Source organism: Perca fluviatilis, chromosome 6 (genome assembly GCF_010015445.1).
Source record: "Perca fluviatilis chromosome 6, GENO_Pfluv_1.0, whole genome shotgun sequence".
NCBI lineage: Eukaryota > Metazoa > Chordata > Actinopteri > Perciformes > Percidae > Perca > Perca fluviatilis.
Window position 1 is genome coordinate 19,250,865 of NC_053117.1, and position 18,192 is coordinate 19,269,056.

Sequence of the window (18,192 nt, forward strand, 5' to 3'; positions counted from 1 at the left end):
TTCTACTATTCTTAGACCAGCGGTCAGTGTAGAATTACAGCGACATGCTGCCACCTATAGGCAGGTTCTTTTTTTTCAAATTAAAATGTATTTGAAAAGGTTTTAAAATAATTGTAAAAGTAAATAGGAGCACTTACATGTACAATTCTATAAATAATATTTAATTGAATATGACAGCTTGAACTGACACTCGCCAATAATGTGACTCTAACATGACATGAGGACAACTCGTAGCAAAGGACTGAAGTTATATTACCATTCCAGGCCAGATGAGGTCGCTGTTGTGCAATTAAGTATATTTTTCCCCCCAGAAGAAAAATGTATAAAGCTGTGATTCGTTTAAGATCTGCGTTGCCAAGACATCACTTACAGTTTACAAATATGTCGACTTTATAATCTGAAGTAAACCAAATGGCTAACGTGGATAATATATTATTTCCCCAAGTATCCATTTCACGCCAGCTCACATGTGTTTTACTGTTCATTTCCTTGGCTCACACTCAAAACATTGTCGGTAAGACTCTAACATTTATAACGCTAACGTTATATGCACAGTTCAACGCTAAAGAACTAGCCAAGAGCTAGCTAGCAGGAACGTTAGCTAGTTAATAGACAACCGTGCTAGTTAAATTACTCATCAAATAATGTTATGAAGCTAACATGTGAAGCAGTAACCTTAAACAGAAATGTTACCGTTATGTTGACCAGTTTTCCAGCCGTCCCGTCTCACTGCAACTGGACCAGCAGTCACTGCACTTCTGCTCGGAAACACATCCGACATCTCTTTGAATCTGAGAACAGTATCTCCATCTAATACAACAGGTAAAACATATAAAAATGTCTGCCTTTAACAACGTCATTCTCCTTGTATGGGCCTTGTGTTTTATGAGATTGCCATGTTTGTTTTTGTTTTCTTCATTGAAATTAGTAGAATTTAGAAATATTAAGTTGCCAGAATATACCATTCTCCAGTGTAGTTGCTAGCTCACTAAAAGAGAGAAGGAAGGCAAAGATGTAGTTACAATGTGATTGTGTAGTCTGCTGTCATTTTAGACAGATTTGGTGGTTGGTGATGGTTTGTTTTCTTTTACAGGAAGCGTTGGATCTCCATCATGTGAAGCTGAGGTAACACAGTGGGTGCTCACAAGAGAGCAGGTGGGAAAGGTAAGAAACCAATCTTACAGTGATCATTTCCATTATATTTTACAGATAATGTTAAAAATAATGTTTGAATAAGGGGCCGTTAGACAGGGTTTAATTTAATAAAAAATAAATAAAACTCACAATTAATTTAATAGAGCTGATATTATTGTGTTAACACCCATTTTTCTTCATGCCTCATGTTTGTTTCATTTGATGCCCCAGACTGCAGTTCGGATTCAGCTGAGCCTGAATAAAAGTCTGCGTTTGTGTGGTAGGAATGAGGCAGACACAAACTGCTGTCCAAAGCCACTGTGTGTCCTGGAGACCCTTCAGGTGTCTGCCTGTGTGGGCAGTAAACCTCAGGCATCACTGCTGATCCAGGCCAAGATACACGCTCTGTTGGTTCCTGCTAATGCTGGATCTGGTAATTCAAATTAATCTTATTTTATCATAATGGGCCTTCATAGGGAGTGCCACTTTTTTTATAAATCTCCTATCCGTTTCAGATAATAAAACCGTCATTCCAAACCAAGTGTACCAACCACTGGGCTCTTGTCCCTGTGACCTCACATTTAGAGCCTGTGATTTACGCTGCTGCTGTGACAAGGTATTTACATCTCTCACTCTATTACATTCTTTTAACAAGAGAACAGTACATTCAGTCTTCTGTATTATTTAACAATGACATATTTGTCTTTCTGTCTAACAGGACTGTTCCATTGAAGATTTGAAGCTGTTTGTGTCCCACTGTCTCCCAGGGCCCTTTGGTGGACAGGTCTCTCCTGCTCCAGATTATCAGTGCTCTGTGCAGTCCTTTGAAAACTCCCCAGATTGGTTTCCATTTTTATGTGTCAATTCTCCACCTGAAAACAATCCTTACCTTGGGCTATTTTACCAGGGAAACACAATGTGAGAAAGGATTGAATATATGGTTTGTTTTTAATGATTGTGTATTTCTTTTATATGTTTTTGTGTCATGTTTTCATCATTGATCTTTTGCCTTTTAACATGTCTAGCACATCTAAACCTGGCCCATCCTTCCAAAGGCCAGTTTTGTCAGCTCCAGTGCCAGGTAGTGTTTATATACAAGGAAGTCCCATTTTCTTAATGAATGACCAGTACTTCACTGTTCCCCAGGTTAGTTGTGTGTATTTTGTTTTTAAGACTATATTTTGCATTGTATGTTGCCAGAGCTGTAACATCTAATGCCTTGTATAATTCTGTTCCCCAGAAGGTGCTCGGGCGGTGTGTAAACAGTGCTCCTGTAGCATTTTTGAGAAATTTCAAAGTCAACTGTGTAACTTTGTTACGCTCCTGTCCAACTGGATCTCCCTTACAGACACTACCAACAAATTTGAGGACTAAAGTCAAGAATGGGCAAGGGGGTATGTTTTACCTGCTATGTTCTAGAGCTCTTTGAATTGATGTGCCTTTAAATAATTTATCTATTTATTTTATGTATTCCAGGTGATGTTATAGTGGATGTAATCGATGAAGTGGCCATTGACACAAGCCAGTTTATTTCAAGCACAGATGCCTCTTCAGGTATGGAGTTTACAACATATTGTTTCTAAAACAACTTAAACTGACAATTAACCTTAATGTTGAAACCTGTTAATATTTCTCTGAAGATCAGGGACTAGCCTGTGAGAATGTGACCTTAGCACTGGATTACAAATTCTACTGGAAAGGAAATGGCATCACGAGTATCACACTGACTCACACTGTCGGGACTATCACTTTTAATAGGAGTGGTAAGTGCCAATAACACTGGTCCATGGTTTGGCTGATCACCAGTCATAGTTGATAGATATGTTTGATATAGTTTGGGCTCATTTCTTCTCCTCTGTCTTCCAAACAGTTGCCATAACTACAAGGTATTCTGCCGTGTTTCTAAATGGAGAATTCATGGGTGAGCCCAACTCAGGGAACCCAGGTGAGAGCAAGATAATATACTTTGTTCTGAGAACCAGTTGTGGAAATATACTGTACCTATTACAGTGGGTAACACACAACCACTTTAAATGACAGGTTATCAGGTGGGAAGGCCTGTTATTGCTGGAATTGTGGACAATTTGGACAATAATACAGGCTCAGTACAGAGGACGTCAATCAATCTTTGGAAACCAGGTAAAATCCACTAAGTCATGTTGTTGATTACTGGCTCACTGTATGTAGCATACTAGTAAGTTATGTATATTTCAATCAAAACAAGTTGTCTAAAAGACAACACCAATTTCTGATCTGGCTAACAGTGAGTGATGGACTCTGTTCCACTGCTGAGATGAAACCAGTTCTGTTTGGGGAGAATTCAACATCAGGATGTCTGCTACCTGTCAGCCAACACAATCTGACTCAGTGTAGTCTCCTGAGGTCAGTTGCTCAGCATGAGTTCATGTGTGATCTATGTTTTTGTGCTGGGTAAAATACCATGTTTGTTTTCCTTTAGAGAGACTGTTACTTCTCTCCAGGCTGCTTTGATTACGGCAACAAATGTGGCAAAGAGTGGAAACCCAGATCCTCTAACTATAACAGACTGGGTGAACATATCCTGTAAGTAGATGGTCCAATGTAACCGTTCATGCAAAGTTTTCTTTTTGTACAGTTCATGTATGTTTGTGTAATGAGATCAACATTTGTTTATAATAATTAATTTTTTCTATACTTTTATGTTACTAACACTTCTTATTTTCATTCCAACTACATGCTACACGCAAAATATAAAATTCCAGTTGTGACACATAACTCAAGCACAACTATGGAAGATACCATAAGTTCATGTCACAGGGTTCCATCCCACCAGCATATCCATGTTTGGAGTCTTATCACTGGCATGATAGAAGGCATACCTCAAAGGGATATCCGTGCTTTGCAAGTCAGGTGTGTATCAGGTGTATACTCATTGCAATACACAGTGTAATTTGCATTCTCAATTCAGGAGGAGCTGTTGATCATAGGTCACTATATGTCTAAACTCCCAATCGTATTGTAAGTCATGAAAATCAAGAATCTTACTTTGACCATTTGTAGCTACATCCTGTCTCCCTGGGCACTGGATTGTGGAGGAGGTGATGTCTCTCAATGTGTGGACCCAATGAAGACTCAGTTGTTTCCCATCACCTCCTCAGTCACCTTTACTGACATTCCTGTCAACACAGGACCACCAAAAACCAGGCAAGACTGACCTTTATAAAGAGAGTTGATAACTTGAACCAAATACCCAGATAAAATATATGAGCTGCCTGACTGATTCTAACCTAGAGTGTGATGATTTCTTTTTATTTTTTACTTTAGGTTTCAGATCAACTTTACAGAGTATGACTGTAACAGGAATGATGTGTGTTGGCCTGAGCTCGCCTTCCCCATCACCAAGTATTATACAGGTGGGAATTTATCTAGTCCGAGATAATCTGTCCAATGTTTTGTTATCTCCTGTAGTTGATTCAGTAAATTGGAACTACAGCTGTGAAACATTTCTGCGAGAATCACTTCTTAAGTATGATAATGGATCCTGACCGTACCATTACTGACTTATTTTACCCTTATCCTCCCCAGGTGAGCCATATTCTCAGTCGCTGGCTAAGGGACTTATCTTAGTTTTCTTCTTTATCACTGCCTCGATTCTTGGGACTCCATGGAGACAAATCCGACAGGCGTGGAACTAGTGGCGCTCTCAAAAACTCTGAGAAAATGCTGAGAAAACGCAAAGTAAAAAAAAATGTGGAGGAACACACAGATGGATGGGCTAGTGGGAGAGTGAGAGGCTAAACAAGATTAATTAAAATTTCTCTGAAATGTAATTACACCTTTTTACAATGACGTTGTTTATAATAATATTGTTTTTACATGATTACTATATGTTTGTGGGAATGTAAATAGTTGTATTGGTGCCACATTTTGTAATAAAAATATTTTTTTCTATCACTTTTTTTAGGCTCAATCCCTCAACATACTTTTGATCACATTCTTATTGATAAGTTTGAAAAGTGGTTAGTCCTCTTCGTGCAATCGTACAATTTTAGATGTTACCCCAAGGGGTCATCATCCACCCACAAGCACAATCTTGTTTCAATGTTATGCAAAAAACACCAAACATAGCTGTCATTACCAGTGTAATGAGATCGAAATCGAGCAAAAGAATGGCAGAGAGGAAGAGGAGCGCTGTGTGGCTATATTTTCAGGCCAAAAATGAAACAAGGGCAAGCTGTATAATTTGTAAAAAAAAAAAAGGCTGTAAAATACAGTGTTAACACAACAAATTTATACAAGCATATGAAAATTCTGTCCTGGGTTTTAACTTATTAATAATCCAAAGGAAAAATCACAAAAACACTCATGAAAATTCCTTCAGATTTAGCATTTTGATGATGAATCCACCTTCATTATTAAAAATTATTGGTATCGTATCGGTGATACTGGCCCTGTATTTACTTGGTATTGGATCGCACACCACTAACCACTAACAAATACCATCGCCCATTAGATAATTATTCACTAAATACCCTCGCCCATGAGATAATCATTAACTAATTTCAATTATTCCAGATACTTGCGCCAAGTGGTTTACACACCTTTTTTCCCTATTTGTTTTAGGATTATAGTGAACAGTTACTGGGCCATACGGACTTAGTGTGCCCTGCACGTGTTTATATTATTGACTGTTAATAGTCTATGGTTTACATATTCAGACCAGACAGTTAATGATTGTCAGTAAATGTGTAGTGCGCAGACTCCTGAGGGTGGTGGTGATTGGTCAAAGGTACATTCACTGCTGTGGAAGTTGACGGTATTCAACAGTGTGGAGTGACGTGGAGTACTATGGACATGGCCAGCGGACGTCTGCTAAAAACTTCGCAAACTATGAGAAGAGCCGTGACTGCATCTTTGGATATGTAACGTCAGCGGTCTTTATACCGGGTTGCCTCACAATTTCAGATTCAACTTTGACCAAACTAGTTTTTCATCCAAGAATTAACAACACAGCGCGCCGGGCTAGCTCATTAACGTTAGCTAACGTTAACAGGAACAGCCTCTGTTGTAGCGATAGCTATCTAAAGTTAGCGTCATGCAAATCAAATAACGCTATTGTATTATCACCGTAGCCAAAACATGAAAAACTTGACTAATCGCAGTGCTATAGTGCTATAGTTCACAGAAACCTCAGTAGTTAGCTTGCTAATACTAGCACGTCGGCTTTACGTTAGCAGGTAAATATCCGAGCGAACTGTCAAAATGTGCTCTCTGCTCCGAGGTGAAGAGATGTGTCTGGCCCAACTGTTTCTGCAGTCTGGGTCAGCATACGACTGCATCAATGAACTTGGAGAACTGGGGCTTGTGGAGTTCAGAGACGTAAGTGCCCCAAAAAACGATTTTGATCTCCTGAAACATCGTAATGTCTCGCTTTGAAAGTTACTGCTAAGTTTGCAAACAACTAAAGTACTCGACAAAGTACAAACATCTAACTTTACCTGTGTGTTTCTCGGAGATTCTATAACATTTGTCATTAGCTTTTACTTCATATGAAAGCGGACATTGCCATGTATCTTGTAACTTACAAAAGGATGTCGTAGATATCCCATAGGTCAGCTGTTGTAAAATGATGCTCTAAAGAGGCCCGTACAGGTACTTGCTGTATGGTATACATACTGTCTATGATGGTATATGGTGGTTTGTCGTGAAGATATTGGTATGTTTCATGATTCTTCATCATTCATGTCTTGACTGAATATGTCTCTTGCACCTGTTTCAGCTCAATCCCAGTGTTAACGCATTCCAACGAAAACATGTCAATGAGATCAAAAAGTGTGAAGAGATGGAGAGGATCCTTGGTAAGGATAATACATTTAATTTATATAGCGCTTTTCACGAACTCAAAGTCGCTTTACAGGGTAGGTATAGATAATAAAGACAAACAAAACCAAACAAGATTCAGGCACAGATGAAAAGGGGAGGGGTGTGGTGCTAGGGATGGGCAGTGGTGAAGAGATGGGTCTTGAGGATATATTGATCTTTAATATACAGTATGCCAATAACGCTATCTAATCTCTTCATTGAGTTTAAGTTGTAGTTGTAGGACAGGCTGTGGTGGGACTGTAGAAGCAAAGCAGGAGTACAAGAAGCCACAGAAAACCTTCTCATTGATTTGAGAGCCAGTGACCCTACAGTCATGAGACATGTCAGATGGTTGTAGATTTTGTTGAATGAAATGCCGTTCTCAAATTATTATTAGATTAAGAGAAGAGAGTAACACACTGTCAGACTTTGCTTCAAATCCAAAGCTTTGAAACATGTTTGTGTCCTTTTAAAGATTGCTGTTTATTTTTAACAGGATACCTTCTGAGAGAGGTCAAGAAAGCAGATATTTCCCTGCCAGAAGGAGACGTTAACCCAGTGGCCCCTCTACCCAAGCACGTCATGGCTATAATGGTTAGTTACTTGCTTATGTATAATCATTTTTGAATTTAATATGATTTGAGCAGTTTTCCTGGAGAGCATAAACATCAGTGTTGAGTTAATGCCACTGCAACTAAATGAATGTAGTGAAGTACTTTCTCTACTGTATGTAGAACACTGAATCTTACATTGTTCTGCTCTAGTATGTGTTACCATCATAATTATTATTGCTCTTATGTCCATTATCATTTGGTGTCTTGTGTGTGTGTTCACAGGAACAGCTGCAGAGGCTAGAAGTGGAGTTAGGTGAAGTCACCAGGAATAAAGAGAAGCTGCAGAGGAATCTGCTGGAGCTGACCGAGTACACACACATGCTGCGCACCACCCGCAACTTTGTTCAGAGAACGTCGGAGGTTAGTGTGTCATTCTGTCATGTAGCTGGATTCTTTACACACACATTTTTATCTTGTTTACTCAGCAAAGTTTTTTTTTTTTCTTCACGATATGGCAATTAGAATCTGGTCTTTGATTTTGAATCTCTTCTTTACTTTCCTTGCATCGTGTCTTTACTTTTAGCGAGAGCCCCTACAAGTACAGTATGAGGAGTTTCCTTTCCTAGAAAAAGACACAATGATGGACTACAGCAGCATGCAGAGGCTAGGAGCCAAACTGGGGTGAGGGATGAGATTTTGCCAACCATATCAGCATTACGTTTGTTATCGTTTCAACTTGGAATTTGATTCATTTATTTAATTGGATTTATTTTAGAGTTGAAAGTAGGCACTTGGTTTGTCACGGTTTACCAGTTTTCACAAATGTCATGACATTTTTTAAATGAAATTGTGATATCATGTGATTTTCAATTCACAATAATATGAGGAAAAAGTAAATGGGTTGCACAGCTGCTGTCGCTACACATTTGAACAAGGTTGAATACGAAGCAAGTTGCAATTTTATTCTCATTTTCTGTGCCCTCTCTGTCTCCCGTTAGTCTTTTGACATACATGCGCATTATACAAACAGTACACACACAAACAGGAAGTCTGGCAGGAAGTTCAAAAGTTGCAACCTCTTGTTTAAAAGTGTGTGTGCTCTAGTAAGCACATGCGTTAGGCTGTTTGTGAATGTTCTCCTTATTCTCTTGCAGTTTCATTTCTGGGCTTATTCAGAGGACGAAGATCGAGGCCTTCGAGCGGATGCTTTGGAGAGTGTGTAAAGGCTACACCATCCTCAGCTACGCTGAGGTCGAGGAGTATTTGGAAGATCCTGACACGGTAGGTTTCTCAACGTTAACTTTGTCCATTATTTGACTTTTGCTACAGTATGTCTTCTCTGCATGACAGTGAGAAATAAAATATCAACAGGGAAGACAGAAAAAAACATTTGCATAAAATACATACTGGTACAAACTAGGTTATTTAACACACTTTGGGCTCCATCTGAGAAATACTTGATTGGATCTGAACTACTGTCTCCACGCGCATGATAAGAACTTTAGTGGGACTGATATTTTCTATTTCCTTCATTTTTGTAGGCAAAATTGATGTACAATGGAAATGATTTATAAGCTATTACACATAAATCCTTACCATGTTTTGTACCGTGTTCATTGCCATGACATTGCAAAGAAACTGTATTTTACTTCTGGACAATATAATTTGAATAATAGTAAAATATGAAATATTCAACACAGTTTGTATTTTCAACATTTTATACATTTTTCTATAACAGCAGTTTAGCACAATAGAAAACACATATGTTCCTGATGTTACACGGTGCATTGTGTTAAATATTGCTAAAATATATAATTGTCACTTCCTTTTGTTTGTGTAGTGTTGCAACCGTATAGTTTGTTAAGAAATAGTGGAGATGACAGGGTATTTTAAAGAACTGCAAATGACAAAAAGGAAGGAAAATCCTGAAATGGTAAATGTTAAATAATGTGCAATTGATAAAGACACCGGTGAAGCTGTGAAGTCTGTTCTCGTCCTTTTTGCTGTTGTCATAAACAACGAGTGCTGTGATCTTGTCTGTTCACATAGAGGGACAGCACCAATCCACTTATCCATTTATTCTGCTTGACCAGAAGGCAGGCATGCAGGGCTGCCACTGATCACTAGTGGAATGTCAGGACATACTTTCACTGATGGAAAATCAGGAACATTTACAAGCAATGTTAAGATGTGTCGACGACGCCAGTCATGCTTTTCAAAAATCACGTAAAGAAAGCAGTGCTTTTCAGCTGCTGTTTCCAAGATCAAGAATGAACTTTAAATCTCCAGTACTTTTCAATTTTGTTTAGGAAAAGAACGGCTTCATTTTATAAACACAAAAAAATACATATTACAGTTAATTTGAATGAAATGAACAGAAAACCATATGCGCCCAAAATGCCACTCCTTTTTTTTTAATTATTATTATTATTATTATTATTAATGGAACATCTGGGTCTTATTGATAGACAATATATAATAAAACTACCTCTTATGCTCCATCTGCAGGGTGAGCCTACCAAAAGTGTGGTGTTCCTGATCTCTTACTGGGGAGACCAAATTGGTCAGAAAGTGAAGAAGATCTGTGACTGGTAATTATTCCACAATACTTTGTCTCATGGTTTTTGCTTTAGTAGTAGTAGTAATGAGTTGTTAATAGCATACTTTCTTCCTCCACAGTTACCACTGTCACTTGTATCCCTATCCCAGTAGCAATGAGGAGAGGAATGATGTTGTGGAAGGACTAAGAACTCGCATTCAGGACCTGCATACAGTATGTCAATTATGTGGATGTTTAATTAGTGGCAGGAAAAAGTCACTGTGTCTGTTTGTCATTCACTAAAGGTTTACTTGTAAATGTGTTTGCTGTTATCTATCTGTTAAAATATAAGCTCTCCTGTTTTTTTTTTGTTTTTTTTTCTTCTTCCTGGTGGTGGGTAGTCTGGCTATCACCAGACCAAGCTCAGTCTTTTAAGAATGAACATTAGTCTGGGGAGTCTGCTCTGTATTTTCTACTTCACAAGAGGCGTGATCAACGGGCATAGTTCAGATGACTCAGTACGCAATTGGATAGTCCTTCAACCAATCAGACTAACGATCCGGGTGACGTACTTTGCAGAGCGAGGCATAGCGAAAGCCGGTCTATAGTAAAATACAACAAAAAAACCTGGTCGGTAGTAAGGCAAACACATCCTTCTTTTGTAGGAATTGTTCCAGGGCAAGTTTCTGTTCTGTTTTCAGAGAAAACTTGCCTTTGAAATCTTTTAAAATGGCAGCGACGGGTTGCTGCGTTTCGGTGGCCGTCATGTTGAATGTAAACAAAAAGCTGCTTGGTCGCTTCTCTATAGTCATCGTGTTAAACCCGCCAATAGCGTGCCAGGTGAATAAGCCAGTTATTATTGGTTCCCGCAAATGTGTAACTGAAGCAGGATAGATAAACGTACAGGTTTCCAGCCTGAGCTGCAGGGCAAAATCAAATCGCCGGCAGATCGGGTTGGGTTTACTCAGTCTAGGTGGTGGGTTTACAGATCAAGGAGTACAACATTTTCCAAAACAATTTCATTCCATTAATCGCAGTACACCCCGTAAAGAGGTTTCATTTGAACCAGTCTTTTATGGTCAAACAACTCAATTAAATGGCTGATTTGTTTTCCAAATTATTATAATTAATTAACCCAATTTTCTCTTGTTGTGTGTCAGTCCTGGCAGTTATACTGTAGGGTCAATTGAGTGAATCATTTGGTAGCTTTAACCCACTGTGACTGAAAAATAGAATTGCACTCACCCCCTGTAGCACATGATCAACATGAGACCTCAGCTGAAAGTGTCTCTTTCATGCATGCTTTTTTTTTTTCATCCCCTCCTCTTTTTTTTTTAATTGTTTCTCCTGTCTGCTCTTTGCCTTTCTTATTCAAATCCTCAAAAATGGTTCTTGTTTAAAGTGTGAATGTTTATTAATCTCTGTAAATGTTCTATGCGTAATCGTAGAAATGTCAATGTATTGCTTGTTGTGTGCAGGTACTTCATAGGACAGATGACTATCTGAAACAGGTCTTGATGAAGGCCTCAGAATCCGTCTACACCTGGGTTATCCAGGTCAAGAAGATGAAGGCCATCTACTTTATTCTGAACCTGTGTAGCTTTGATGTTACTAACAAGTGTCTGATTGCTGAGGTGTGGTGTCCTGTCAATGATATTCCCATGCTGCGGAGGGCTCTAGAAGAAGGATCGGTGAGGAAACTCTAAATAGAGATGCTTTAGTTCGACTTTGGCTTCACTGCAGGCTTTCTTTTTCTATTTATTTAACCGGGGCCGTTGCTTCACGATTTGGAGTATTGTTAACATAAAAGCAAGTACTGAATGAGGCATTGTTGTTATTTTGGTTCCTGTTCAGTTAAAGAAAAAGACATTTTGCATGACTTGGGCGAGGGTACTGAAGGGCCACTATTCTTTCAGATTGCAGGCTGATGAGGACAGAGTGTGTGTATATGGGATAAAGAAATTCAAAGATGCACTAACAGGAATAACTATTCCTTCAGAGGTTTATTTATCATGTTAAAAACTGTTAAACCACAAAGGCACATTCTATCTTTTTCTTGTTACATCTTTTTTGGGGTACATGCTAGGGCTGCACTATATATATATATATATATATATATATTTTTTTTTGTTATTGTCATCGCAATATCAGCTGGCGCAATATACACGTTGCGAAAGGATGTGACATATCGCAACACAAAACTGATTTTTTTTTTGTGTTCGTTGAAAGAAAATATGACAAGAAAACTGCACTTTAAAATGTAACTCTTTTTAGTGGTGCTTTTTATGTTCAATGTAATGTTCAATTTGTCCATTAAAGTCCAATTATTTTACTTTTATTTGTTTTAAATTCAACAAGCAATTTGTTGTATTGTAGAAGAATACTGAAAGCAGCAGCAGAAATGCAGAACTGATTTATATTTATTTATATATCGCGAGTAATATCGTTATCGCGATATTCAACAACATTATCGCACATTTTCCCCATATCGTGCAGCCCTAGTACATGCTGCCTATTTTGCAGTAATAATAAGACGTGGTGAAATTAGTTACTAGACAACATGCTGACATTTTGATTTGACATTGATATTTCAGAGAAAAAGCGGAGCGACAGTCCCTTCCTTTGTCAATCGTATCCCCACCAACGACACTCCCCCCACCCTGATAAGGACCAACAAATTTACCTCTGGCTTCCAGAACATCGTGGACGCCTATGGAGTTGGCAGTTACAGAGAGGTTAACCCTGGTGAGTGGCATCCTTTGTCGTTCTGTGATTTTCTTTTTTTTCAACGATGTGACAGCAACATGAATGTGTTGCGCAACAGCCTTTGAAGAAAAACAAAAGATTAAGATCCTTTTTATTCTCCCTCCTGTGATAACGCATGCATAATGTAATCCAAATGTAATCCTGAACTGAACATGCCACCCATATATCCATTCATTTCTATGCCACCATTATAACTGCTGCTCTTATGTCTTTCTATAGTCACTTTATATATCATTTAACGTTCCTGGTTTTACTTCAGATTTGTATTGTATATTTTTCTGTTTCAACTTATGCTTACTTGTCAATCAACAGTCATTTTGTTTTGTTGTTTTTGTGCCTTGTCTAGCTATTACTTAATTGTAATATCCTGTTGTCTCTATGTCCTTAATATTTTATCTTTAGAAGTGATACAGTATATACATCTTTTTTTTTTTTCTCCTTATAATTTGTAGCTCCTTTCACCATCATCACTTTCCCGTTCCTGTTTGCTGTGATGTTTGGGGATCTGGGTCATGGAGTTATCATGGCTCTGTTTGCTCTCTGGATGGTACTGTACGAGAACAACCGCAAACTTAAAAACACCAGGAATGAGGTGAGCGAGTACTCTAAAGCAATTGGTTACCGAATACTCATTTGTGTGGCATACAGTGGGTCTGAAGAATAATGATTTGGATTTGATGCGTATGTGCAGATCTGGAACACATTCTTTGAGGGGCGTTATATCATCCTGATGATGGGCCTGTTCTCCATCTACACTGGCCTGATATATAACGACTGTTTCTCAAAGTCCCTTAACATCTTTGGTTCAGGATGGAGTGTGAAGGCCATGTTCGATGCCAAAGTGTGGAAGTGAGTACTTCATGACAAGAAGGACTTCATTGTAACAGTAAAAGCAGCTTAGGAGGCCCAGAAGTTCAAACGTATTTTCTTTACTGTTAAGAAATGGTATGAACAACCTATTTGGGAACCTGTTTGAAGATAAAAAGATAAGATGACGGTTGTTTCCTAATGACCTACATTTAACACACACTGGTGGTTTTGTGCCTAACAGGGATGCTGATATCCGTGGGAATCGTTTTCTCGCTCTGGATCCAAATGTTACGGGAGTTTTCAAAGGACCGTACCCTCTGGGAATTGACCCGGTGAGTTGTGAATATTAAAGGACTAGTCATCATGAATGCATGGATTTTTCTTATTGCTTCTCATCTTTTTGGTGGTTTTAAAGAGCCTACATTATACTCCAGTCATAATGTATTACTAAAAAGCACAGGACCTTTTTTCTCTCCTCATTTTTGATTCCCCAAACTCAGGATCTTGGCTAATACCAATTAACGATTAGATGCAGTGCATTTTAAAATCTTTATTAATCACTGTGTTGAACAAAAGATAAACTTCTATGTGTGTAATTAAAAGTTCTTATCTATGAGATTCGAGACTTTCATATCACAATGTTCAAATATTATTATATTAGTATATTAACAACACAGACTAGTAAACAGCCATTAATGTGGAGCAGTCATCTGCTGATACAGTAAATTGGATCAGTGCACCAGTATTAAAAACAGTAGGTTATTTGCTTGATTAGCGGTAATGTAACTCGCACAGAGACGCACATTGTGTGGAAGTTATTGAATCAGTTGTGTCGAAATAACATTATTAGATCCCTGCAGGAACAATTATGCCATCGTTACATGGCTGAAGCAATGAACAAAACATGGTTAGCTTTGTATAATACTACCCATTGTATAATGCTATATATGTCTTTGTGTTGCACAGATTTGGAACTTGGCATCCAACCGCCTTACATTTCTGAACTCCTATAAGATGAAGATGTCAGTGATATTGGGCGTCATACACATGAGCTTTGGGGTCATCCTGAGCACTTATAATCACTTGTAAGTAGTTTAATTGACCTTTTTTTAATAGCCTTAATTTGACATGTTATAGTTTTAATAGCCTGCCTTATTTTTTTTCAACAAAAATAGGCACTTTAGGAAGAAGCACAGCCTATACCTGGTATTTCTCCCTGAGCTCCTGTTCCTGCTGTGTCTGTTTGGCTACCTGGTGTTCATGATATTCTACAAGTGGCTGGTCTTCACTGCTAAGGACTCCAGACTGGCTCCAAGCATCCTCATCCACTTCATTAACATGTTCCTCATGCAGGGTGATGGAGTGCAGCCCCTCTACCCGGGACAGGTGAGAAGCTAATATAAAGCTCCAACCCTGTAACTTATGTCCCTGTTCTTACTAAAAGGATTAAGTCTAAAGTTGTTTAAAATACACTGAGACTGATCTTAACAATGTAATGCAATATTGTTTCGCTTCTTCCAGACTGGCCTGCAGGTATTTTTGGTGGTCATTGCTGTTCTCTCTGTGCCGGTCTTACTCCTTGGGAAACCTGTCTACCTTTATTGGTTACACAATGGAAGCCACCGCCTAGGAATGTACAGGGTGAGAGTTTGAACTTCATGTCTGACTGGGAAGGTTTGCATACTGTCTGAAATACTGTATGTTTCAAAATATTTGTTCTCGGACTGTAAAATATACAAATTGAAGTAGTTTCTCTGTTTGTTCTAAGGGTTATGAGCGTGTGCGGCGTAACAGTGAAGAGGAGCTCTACCTGATGAGGGCAAATGATATGGAGGAGGGCAGCAGTCACAGTGATCTCTCCACCAGCGGGGAGCGCCAGACAGAGGAGGTCAGCAAATCAACTGGATAGTTACCCATTCATCTTAAACTTTCTTATAAGCAACCATTGTTATTTGTTTCTGGTTTCGGACAGTGAATTTGACTTTTGTTTTGTTGTGATAGTTTGACTTTGCAGATGAGTTCCTTCATCAGGCCATCCACACTATAGAGTATTGCCTGGGTTGCGTCTCCAACACAGCCTCCTACCTAAGGCTCTGGGCTCTGAGCCTGGCACATGCCCGTGAGTATGATGGTTTGAAACCCTCCCAAAATACATTTCCTCAACAATTCCATTATTTACCTGTTGTTACATTATTTTATACATTCCAATAGGACTCAGGCATAGTCAAAAAATAATAATAATAGGGTTGTGGCCCCTTTTTTTTTTTTGGTCAATTCCTGCATTTGCTCACGTTATATGTATACAGTAGTTCTCTAAATTTTCAACCTGTAAGAATTGATGTAAACATTTGGTTGGGTAAGGAAATTATTTTCAGTTTTTTATTTTTTGCTACACCGCAAGGAGACAAATCCTCAATTAAAGCACATTTTCACCCAACGTGAGAACATTGTGAAATGAGCTGATCCACAGTATTTTATAGTTTATTAAACTGATATTAATTCGTTTTGCATAACAAGTTATAATTAAAGGAACAATTGATTACAGGGATGCCTTAACTCATTTTGCATAACAAATTATAATTAAAGGAACAATTGATTACAGGGATGCCTTACGAAGGCAGAACCAAACAGCCAGTTATTATCACTAATATATGGTATGTCATCTTGTGTGTGCGCTGTAGCCTTACTGTTAATATGACTTCCAATTATAATTGAGCCGTGACGGAAGTGTCGTAATATGTCGTATCCAGTGAGATTACCGGCATGACTTGCATATAAAACTAATACTCAAGGTTGTCCTGAAGTTGATCAATCCTTCAGAACAAATGTAACCCCAAAGTCTTTTAACAATGATGCCAAACCCGTTCAAACCATTTTGCAACCTTGGTAATGACATAATTGACATTGGGGACATTAATAGGAGTCAACAAATGTAGACCAATGACAGGCCTGAGATTAGCCCAAATATGCTTAGTCTCTGTTTGTTGTAATTCCCTAAATGGATGGTGCACATGCTTTTCTCTGCTTTCACAGAGCTATCCGAGGTGCTCTGGACCATGGTAATGCGAGTAGGACTACGAATGGACACCAGTCTCGGGGTTTTTTTCCTGGTGCCTGTGTTTGGCCTGTTTGCCGTTCTCACTGTGTCCATCCTCCTAGTAATGGAGGGACTGTCTGCATTCCTTCATGCCCTGCGGCTGCACTGGTAAGACTGATAACAATGAGCAAATACTTGTGTCATTCATGGGACCAATGTGCTTGGGATTATCTCAATGTTCTATATTCATAGAAGCTGCTTGTTTCTTCCTCAGGGTGGAGTTTCAGAATAAATTCTACAGTGGGACTGGAGTCAAGTTTTGCCCCTTTTCCTTCTCTCTGCTGCCCTCCAGCTTTGAGCATGATGGCTTACTGTGAAGGGACTATCTGGTAATACTGTTAGGTGGTAAATTGAGCCAAAAAAGCCACCAGGTTCCCATGCTTATAAAGACATGTTCCAGAGAAGTCCTCAGGGGATTTAGATTTTTCTTGTTGTCTTTTAAAAATGTAATGTAATTAAATTCTTTGGTTAGCTTCACACACTGAAAACCCTGCCCTCCCGACAGTTTCAAGAACACAGACGGTACCGAGTGTACTGTTGAGGAATGTTTTCTTATTGCAAATTTATGTAACAGGGTGTTCTGTACTAAGATCAGTTTGCTTTACTGCACTTGTATGAAAAACCACATCCGCCAAAATTGGAATAAATAGTTAAAAGAGAGATAGAATTTTAGTATGAGATAATTTAACACTACAGTAATAAGCAAATAAATGGCCCCAAGGTTAGGTGACACAGCCAACACTTATTATGATAAATGTATTGCTGGTTTTGGTCTTTTCATGGGATTTGCTCATTAAATAACATTAAATAACATTACATTATAACATTATCCTTATTTATTCATGTCTGTTTTCACCCATTTCTTCTCATCTAATTATTTGTGTCATAACTTTTGGCACAGTTGTGTACATTAATGCAGTTATTTTTTACTTTGTTCACTTTGTTTCTGTTTTGGCAGATCTGGTTTTCATACACTGGGTAGTGAGCCAACTTTCAGTTACATAGTTCTTGATCAACTTTTTGTTGCACTGACTGCCTTATGAAAGTACAACCAAATATCATTCTTCAGTTTCCCTTGTGTTCTTACTTTGTGGTACCAAAATTACTGCAAAGGATGACTTGTCAGTATTGAAGTGCCCGGGCAGGTGTGTGATGACTAATGTATATACTTTTACAGAATTATTTTTTAATTTATTATATTTTAAAATGTATCATAATAAAGATGAATGTTAATGGGGTACGATTTTTACTTCATGCATTCACAGAGTTGCCTGTGCGTCTCACACTTACTGTACAATTTAACATTCCACACATTTGTTGTATCAGCTCTGCTATGCAAGAACCCTTACTTTGAAAGAGCCTATGTCCATATTCAACACGGTGGCCAGGCTGTATTAAATTTTATTAGGAGAACATTGAATGATGTTGTAATATCAGGCATTAGAAGTATT

The 18,192-nt window shown here is 38.4% G+C and overlaps 2 protein-coding genes across 2 annotated transcripts; both read left to right on the top strand.

Annotated features, from left to right (window-relative positions):
- Positions 1-311: 311 nt before the first annotated feature.
- On the top strand, positions 312-5,064 carry tctn2 (tectonic family member 2). Its single transcript, XM_039802029.1, has 18 exons — positions 312-514; positions 709-822; positions 1,094-1,164; positions 1,366-1,567; positions 1,650-1,750; positions 1,853-2,052; positions 2,160-2,280; positions 2,375-2,528; positions 2,611-2,688; positions 2,775-2,897; positions 3,005-3,079; positions 3,175-3,273; positions 3,399-3,516; positions 3,593-3,696; positions 3,876-4,023; positions 4,174-4,317; positions 4,438-4,526; positions 4,699-5,064. The coding sequence occupies exons 1-18, from the start codon at positions 412-414 to the stop codon at positions 4,806-4,808; spliced, it is 2,154 nt and encodes a 717-aa protein (XP_039657963.1). The 5' UTR covers positions 312-411; the 3' UTR covers positions 4,809-5,064.
- Positions 5,065-5,921: 857 nt separating this feature from the next.
- atp6v0a2b (ATPase H+ transporting V0 subunit a2b) lies at positions 5,922-18,164 on the top strand. Its single transcript, XM_039803344.1, has 20 exons — positions 5,922-6,492; positions 6,893-6,971; positions 7,472-7,569; positions 7,812-7,949; positions 8,113-8,210; positions 8,684-8,810; positions 10,038-10,120; positions 10,209-10,302; positions 11,547-11,759; positions 12,663-12,813; positions 13,287-13,426; positions 13,526-13,683; positions 13,886-13,976; positions 14,611-14,729; positions 14,820-15,030; positions 15,166-15,285; positions 15,413-15,532; positions 15,646-15,763; positions 16,678-16,849; positions 16,956-18,164. The coding sequence occupies exons 1-20, from the start codon at positions 6,376-6,378 to the stop codon at positions 17,056-17,058; spliced, it is 2,550 nt and encodes an 849-aa protein (XP_039659278.1). The 5' UTR covers positions 5,922-6,375; the 3' UTR covers positions 17,059-18,164.
- Positions 18,165-18,192: the final 28 nt, after the last annotated feature.

What these genes read in the sequence shown, in the direction of transcription:
- atp6v0a2b (XM_039803344.1), top strand. Translation starts at nt 6,376, where the DNA reads ATGTGCTCTCTGCTCCGAGGTGAAGAGATGTGTCTGGCCCAACTGTTT. An exon ending in AGGCTAGGAGCCAAACTGGG is followed by an intron (nt 8,211 to 8,683) that starts GTGAGGGATGAG and finishes ATTCTCTTGCAG; the next exon opens with TTTCATTTCTGGGCTTATTC. An exon ending in TTCGATGCCAAAGTGTGGAA is followed by an intron (nt 13,684 to 13,885) that starts GTGAGTACTTCA and finishes TGTGCCTAACAG; the next exon opens with GGATGCTGATATCCGTGGGA.
- tctn2 (XM_039802029.1), top strand. Translation starts at nt 412, where the DNA reads ATGGCTAACGTGGATAATATATTATTTCCCCAAGTATCCATTTCACGC. An exon ending in TTTTACCAGGGAAACACAAT is followed by an intron (nt 2,053 to 2,159) that starts GTGAGAAAGGAT and finishes TAACATGTCTAG; the next exon opens with CACATCTAAACCTGGCCCAT. An exon ending in ACTCAGTGTAGTCTCCTGAG is followed by an intron (nt 3,517 to 3,592) that starts GTCAGTTGCTCA and finishes GTTTTCCTTTAG; the next exon opens with AGAGACTGTTACTTCTCTCC.